The 6,707-nt window shown below is 40.9% G+C and overlaps 1 protein-coding gene across 1 annotated transcript; it reads right to left on the minus strand.

The window, feature by feature from the left end:
• Positions 1-4,307: 4,307 nt before the first annotated feature.
• LOC107491474 (uncharacterized) lies at positions 4,308-5,919 on the minus strand. The gene is made up of 3 exons (XM_016112315.1): positions 5,713-5,919; positions 5,373-5,493; positions 4,308-5,212 (listed from the first exon to the last, which is right to left on the minus strand). Exons 1-3 carry the CDS (start codon positions 5,917-5,919, stop codon positions 4,308-4,310), a joined length of 1,233 nt encoding a protein of 410 aa, XP_015967801.1.
• Between the last annotated feature and the right edge of the window lie 788 nt (positions 5,920-6,707).

Genomic DNA, 6,707 nt, shown 5'->3' on the forward strand with positions numbered 1-6,707 from the left:
ACATACAGCTTGCCATGGAAAGGAGTAAGAAGGGTTGGATGAAGACAGTAGGAAAGCAGAGAGACGGAAGGGACAAAGCATCTCCATACGCTTATCTGAAATTCTCACCAATGATTTACATAAGTATCTCTATCTTTATTTTATGCTTTATTCATAAATCATTAATAACCATTTGAATCTGCCTGACTGAGATTTACAAGATGACCATAGCTTGCTTCAGACCAACAATCTCCGTGGGATCGACCCTTACTCGCGTAAGGTTTATTACTTGGACGACCCAGTGCACTTGCTGGTTAGTTGTGCGAAGTTGTGATAAAGAGTTGAGATTGCAATTGAGCATATCATGTTGATGGCGCCATTGATGATCACAATTTCGTGCACTAATAGCTCATATGGTTCAAAAGGTGGTTGGTATGGTAGATCTGGATTAGGGTCACATAGAGGTGATTGGTGAAAAGGGGCTTGTGAGTATGGTTGAGGGCTATGTTGAGGGTGTGGTTCATAGGCATATGGTAGTGGTTGTTGATAGTCACAAGGAGATTTACCATAGCCATTGGATTGATATGCATCATGGAATGACTCTTGTTCATAGTCCAATAGTAGGGGTTGTTTCCAAGAGGATTGATCATATACATATGGCTCCTCCCGCCCTTGAGTGTCCCATCCTTGATACACATCTTCATTGTAGCTCCCATTTCCTACAACATAGTTAAAACCAAACTCATAGCCAAAGTGAGAATTCATAGTGAAAAGAGAAAATAAAACAAAAGCTAACAAGAAATAATGAAACAGAATCCTAAAACTAGCAAAAACTAACAAGCAATCCAAAAAATCACTTTTCACATATATACAATAACCAATAACAAGGCACACAATTGTAATTCCCTGGCAACGGTGCCATTTTGATGAACAAAAAATTGTATGTGTGGTTTATAATTTTACAATTGAAATCTCGTTGCAAGTATAGTTCTAAACCAACAAACAATTCCTTCAATCAAACATTTGGTTGTCACAAGTACAAACCCCAATAAAAATAACTGAAGTATTCAAACCTCGGGTCGTCTCTCAAGGAATTGTAGGATAGTGTTCTTGTTATTGGCTATGAAGTATATTTTTGGGGTTTTGAAGATAAGGAACAATAAATGTAAATGGAAAAAGGAATAAACTAACAACTATAAAAGCTCTTGGCAAGGAATGAGAACTAGAAGTTCTATCCTTATCATCATCATCAATTGTGATGAGAATTGTCCTTTGCTCCACTTAGTTAACCTCTAACTATGAAGGAAAGTCAAGTGGATATAATCAACTTGAGTCCACAAGTCCTAGTCAAGTCATAATGAAAGACTAGCTTTAGTGTCATTCAAGTCAACTAGCAACTTTCAATTATCAATCAACAAAAGAGTTTGATAACGCAAGAGTCACCAATTACTCAACCTAATTCAAAAGGAGAAAAACCTAATTCATAACTAAAAGAGACATTTCATCAAACACATAAAAGGTAATAAAGGTGAACATCACAAATTTCAAGAATTAAAAGAATCTACAACTACAACAATAGAAGATCAAAGTAATTATGAAACAACAAAGAAATCATGAATTGCATTGAAAAAAAAGGAGATCTACAAAAGAATTCATAAACTTCAACTAACAATACAAAGGAACTACTAGAGAGCAATTAAGGATGAAAAAGAAAAATTAAAGCAAAAGAGAAGAAGTAGATCTAGATCTAAACTAAGAACCCTAATCTAGAGAGAAGAGAGAGCTTCTCTCTCTAGAAACTAACTAAATCATGATCAAAACTAAACTATGTGCTAATGTCTTGATCCCCCTTTGAATTCTGCATGTAATAGGCTCAGAAATGAGTTGGATTTGGGCCTGGGAAGCCCATAAATCGCCCCCAACAAATTCACTTTAAGTGGGTCACGTGCGAGCACCGATCCGTACACATGGGTCACGCGTACGCGTTGATGGCATTTTCTATCCACGTGTACGCATCATGTCTCACGTATGCATCGCCATGCGACTTCACTTTCCACGCGTGCGCATCCGCTGTGCATGCGCGTTGATCTCAGCATCCCAAATCCTTGTTTTTTCATGAGTTCTTGGTGCACGAAATTGTGATCACTACAACTCAAATAATCCCCGATAATGAATCCAAAAACTTGGTGTTCAATACCATGGCGTAAACACAACTTCGCACAACTAACCAGCAAGTGTACTGGGTCGTCCAAGTAATAAACCTTACGCGAGTAAGGGTCGATCCCACAGAGATTGTTGGTATGAAGCAAGCTATGGTCACCTTGTACATCTTAGTCAGGCAAACTCAAATGGTTATGAATGATGTATAAAACATAAAGATAAAGATAAAGATACTTATGTAATTCATTGGTGGGAATTTCAGATAAGCGTATGAAGATGCTTGGTCCTTTCTGTCTCTCTGCTTTCCTACTGTCTTCATTCAATCCTTCTTACTCCTTTCCATGGCAAGCTGTATGTAGGGTTTTACCATTGTCAGTGGCTACCTCCCATCCTCTCAGTGAAAATGTTCAACGCACCCTGTCACGGCACGACTAATCATCTGTCGGTTCTCAATCAGGTTGGAATAGAATCCAGCCACGAAGATTCCGGTTAAAGAATCCAAGAGATATCCACCCAATCTAAGGTAGAACGGAGGTGGTTGTCAGGCACACGTTCATAGGTGAGAATGATGATGAGTGTCACGGATCATCACATTCATCAAGTTGAAGAACCAGTGGTATCTTAGAACAAGAACAAGCTGAATTGAATAGAAGAACAATATTAATTGCACTAATACTCGAGGTACAGCAGAGCTCCACACCTTAATCTATGGTGTGTAGAAACTCCACCGTTGAAAATACATAAGAACAAGGTCTAGGCATGGCCGTGAGGCCAGCCTCCCAATGATCTAAGAACTAGATGTCCAAAGATGATCTAGAGATCTAAAGTGATCAAAAGATCTAAAATGATCCAAAGATGTAAAGATCAAAGGATGTAAAGATCAAAAGATGTAAATACAATAGTAAAAGGTCCTACTTATAGAGAACTAGTAGCCTAGGGTTTACAGAGATGAGCAAATGACATAAAAATCCACTTCCGGGCCCACTTGGTATGTGCTTGGGCTGAGCATTGAAGCATTTTCGTGTAGAGACTCTTCTTGGAGTTAAACGCCATCTTTTGTGCCAGTTTGGGCGTTTAACTCCCATTCTTGTGCCAGTTCCGGCGTTTAACGCCGGGCATTTCTGAGCTGATTTGGAATGCCAGTTTGGGCCATCAAATCTCGGGCAAAGTATAAACTATTATATATTGCTGGAAAGCCCAGGATGTCTACTTTCCAACGCCGTTGAGGGCGCGCCAATTGGGCTTCTGTAGCTCCAGAAAATCCACTTCGAGTGCAGAGAGGTCAGAATCTAACAGCATCTGCAGTCCTTTTTAGTCTCTGAGTCAAATTTTTGCTCAGGTCCCTCAATTTCAGCCAGAAAATACCTGAAATTATAGAAAAACACACAAACTCATAGTAAAGTCCAAAAAAGTGAATTTTAACTAAAAACTAATAAAAATATACTAAAAATTAACTCAAAAATACTAAAAACATGCTAAAAACAATGCCAAAAAGCGTACAAATTATCCGCTCATCAGTTCTCCACTTGCATGCTTTTCCTCTTCATCCCTTTGATCCATTCCTAGCATTTTCAACCTAAATTCACTAACAAACATATCAAGGCATCTAGTGGAATCAAAGGTGGATTAAAATTGGCAATTAAGGGCCTAAAAAGCATGCTTTCACTCTTAAGCACAAAAAGGGAGAATATACAAAACCATGCTATTTCATTGGATAAATGTGAGAAAGGGTGATAAAATCCCCTAAAATCAACACAAGATAAACACTAAAAATGGGGTTTATCAATCAGTATGTCATCAATGAAGACAACAATGAATTTATTCAGAAACAGACAAAGAACTCAGTTCATATAATCCATAAACATTGCAGGAGCATTTGTCAACACAAAAGACATCATAGTATACTCGTAATGACCATAACGAGTCCTGAAAGCAGTTTTAGGGATGTCCTCACCCCTCACCCTTATTTGGTGATAACTGGATTGCAAATCGATCCTAGAGAAAACCCCGACTCCCTGTAACTGATCTATGAGATCGTCAATCCTCTGTAGTGGGTACTTATTCTTTATTGTGACCTTGTTCAGCTGCCTATAGTCCACATAGAGCCGCATACTTCCGTCTTTCTTCTTTACCAGTAACACTGGCACGCCCCACGGAGCAACACTTGGTCAGATAAAGTTCTTACCCAACAGATCCTCTAGCTGAGACTTCAACTCAGTCATTTCTAGAGGTGACATCCTATAAGGAGCACTCGAGATTGGTCCAACCCCAGGCACCAACTCAATAGCAAACTCAACCTCTTGGTTAGGTGAAAATTCATCAATATCCTTGGGAAACACCTCTGGAAACTCACACACAACCAAAATTTGTTCCAATCTTTGATCATCACCCGAAACACCCGCGATTAACAACAAAATACGCTGACATTCAGTCCCAGAACAATTCACCATCATAGAATTCAAGTAATAACTATTCACTACGACCGGTCCTTCTGTATCTTCCGGCATAAAGCACACCAATTTTGCAGAACAGTTGAGCAGGACATGGTTCTCAGATAACCAGTCTAATCCCAAGATAAGATCAAGACCGATCATCGGCAAGCAAATTAAATCATGGACAAAATCATGTTGTTGGACCCTAAATGAAACTTGTGGACATCCTAGCCTAGTTACCATGGCTTCATGGGTGGAATTATAGACCTTTAGGTCATAACCTAAAACTACAATCTTCAATCCTAACTCACTAGCTTTTTTGAATGCAATGAATGAATGTGTTGCTCCCAAATCAAATAAGGCATTTAAAATTTGACCAGCTATTTCACAGTTACCTCGGATAAGTGTCTCGGATCCCTCGGCACCAACAACTGAGGTGGTGAACACCCGACCAGGCTGCTGTGCTCTCCCTGCACCTTGCTTTTGCTTTTCTGGATAGTTTGTGGCTTTATGTCCTGCCTTACCACAAGAATAGCACAAGCCCCATTCGGTCTTGCATGGGGCTCCCGAATGGTGACTTTCGCACCTAGCACAAGCTTGCTTGTTCTGAGGCTGCTTCCCAAATCTCCTCACCTGGCCTCCTAAAATTGTTATGACCCTGAGTCTGATGTGATCCAGAACCTCCCTGCTTGAAAGGTAGACCTCTAGGAGCAAAGCTCTTCCCTCAGTTCTGTGGGAATGGTCCCCTATGGCTCCCTTTCTCTGCAGTCGCCTTCTTCACACACTCTTCAGCAACCTTACTCTTGTTCACCAACTCTAAGAAAGTTCTGATCTCCATTGGTCCCACTGAGCTGAAGATATCGCTCCGGAGTCCTCCTTCATACTTAATGCACTTCCATTCCTCAAAGTCTCCTGGAGCTCCCTGACACATACAGAAAAACCTGAACAGCTCCTCAAACTTGTCTGTATACTCAGATATGGACATAGCACCCTGTTTCAGCTACAGTAACTCGAGTTCCTTGGCCGTCCTGGCAGAATTTAGAAAGTACTTTTTATAGAACTCCTCCTAGAATGCAACCCAGGTGATAGGGTCATCACCCTGCCGCAAGAGACGTCAAACTCCTTGCCACCAATGCGATACTTCCCCAATGAGCATATATGTAGCAAATTCAACACACTGCCCTTCAGGTACCATCTGCGCTTGCAGTGCTCGCTCCAAAGCCTGGAACCAGGTATCGGCTTCAGTCGGGCTAGTGGTTCCCTTGAACTTAGGTGGATTAACCATCAAGAAGGTTGCCAGTGTCATCGGGCCTTGAGCTCCACTTCCGTCATTGCCATGGTTGTTCATCTGTTGCCCAAGAGCCTCAGCAGTGGCTTGCATAGCAGTAGCCATGTTCTCCAATGACGCCATAAAGTTTACTGGGTCATTTGGATTTACCCCCAGCCCTCGAGCAGTAGTACGACCTCTCCCACGACCTCAACCGCGTCCACGAGGCGCCATCTGGTTTCTATAAACACCAAACAATCGATATCAAGTCTCAATATCGAAATTTTAGTGCTTCAAAGTCCCAAATGCATGGTCATGAATGTTTATGCCAGTTATATCAATTAGATATCCTAATAGCTGATAAACCCTGTTTTTAGGGTTTATCTTGTGTTGGATTTAGAGTATTTTGCTAATCTTTTCTCACATTTAGCCAATGAATTAGCATGATTTTTGTGATCTCTCCCTTATTTGTGCCTAAGTGTAAAAATCATGCTTTTTAGGTCTTTAATTAGATAATTTTAACTCCTCCTTGATTCCATAAGATGCCTTGATGTGTTTGTTAGTAGTATCAGGTTAAAAAAGGCTAGGAATGGATCAAGGGAGCAAGGAGGAAGCATGCAAGTGGAGAAGATAATGGAAAGCCAAAGAATTGAACTCGCCCAAGGATGCGCACGCGCACCAGGCTCTTACGTGCACCTTGCGAAGTCACCCATGGATGCATACGCGTGCTGTGCGCGTACGCATCGGCTCTGATATATAATTTTTTAATAAAAACATGGCCAGCGAATTCTCAAAGCCTATGGGGCCCAATCCAAACCAACTTTGGCGCCTAAAACACTCAAAAGGATCAAGGATTGAAGGGGAATGCA

This window comes from Arachis duranensis, chromosome 1, assembly GCF_000817695.3.
Source record: "Arachis duranensis cultivar V14167 chromosome 1, aradu.V14167.gnm2.J7QH, whole genome shotgun sequence".
In the NCBI taxonomy this organism is placed as follows: domain Eukaryota; kingdom Viridiplantae; phylum Streptophyta; class Magnoliopsida; order Fabales; family Fabaceae; genus Arachis; species Arachis duranensis.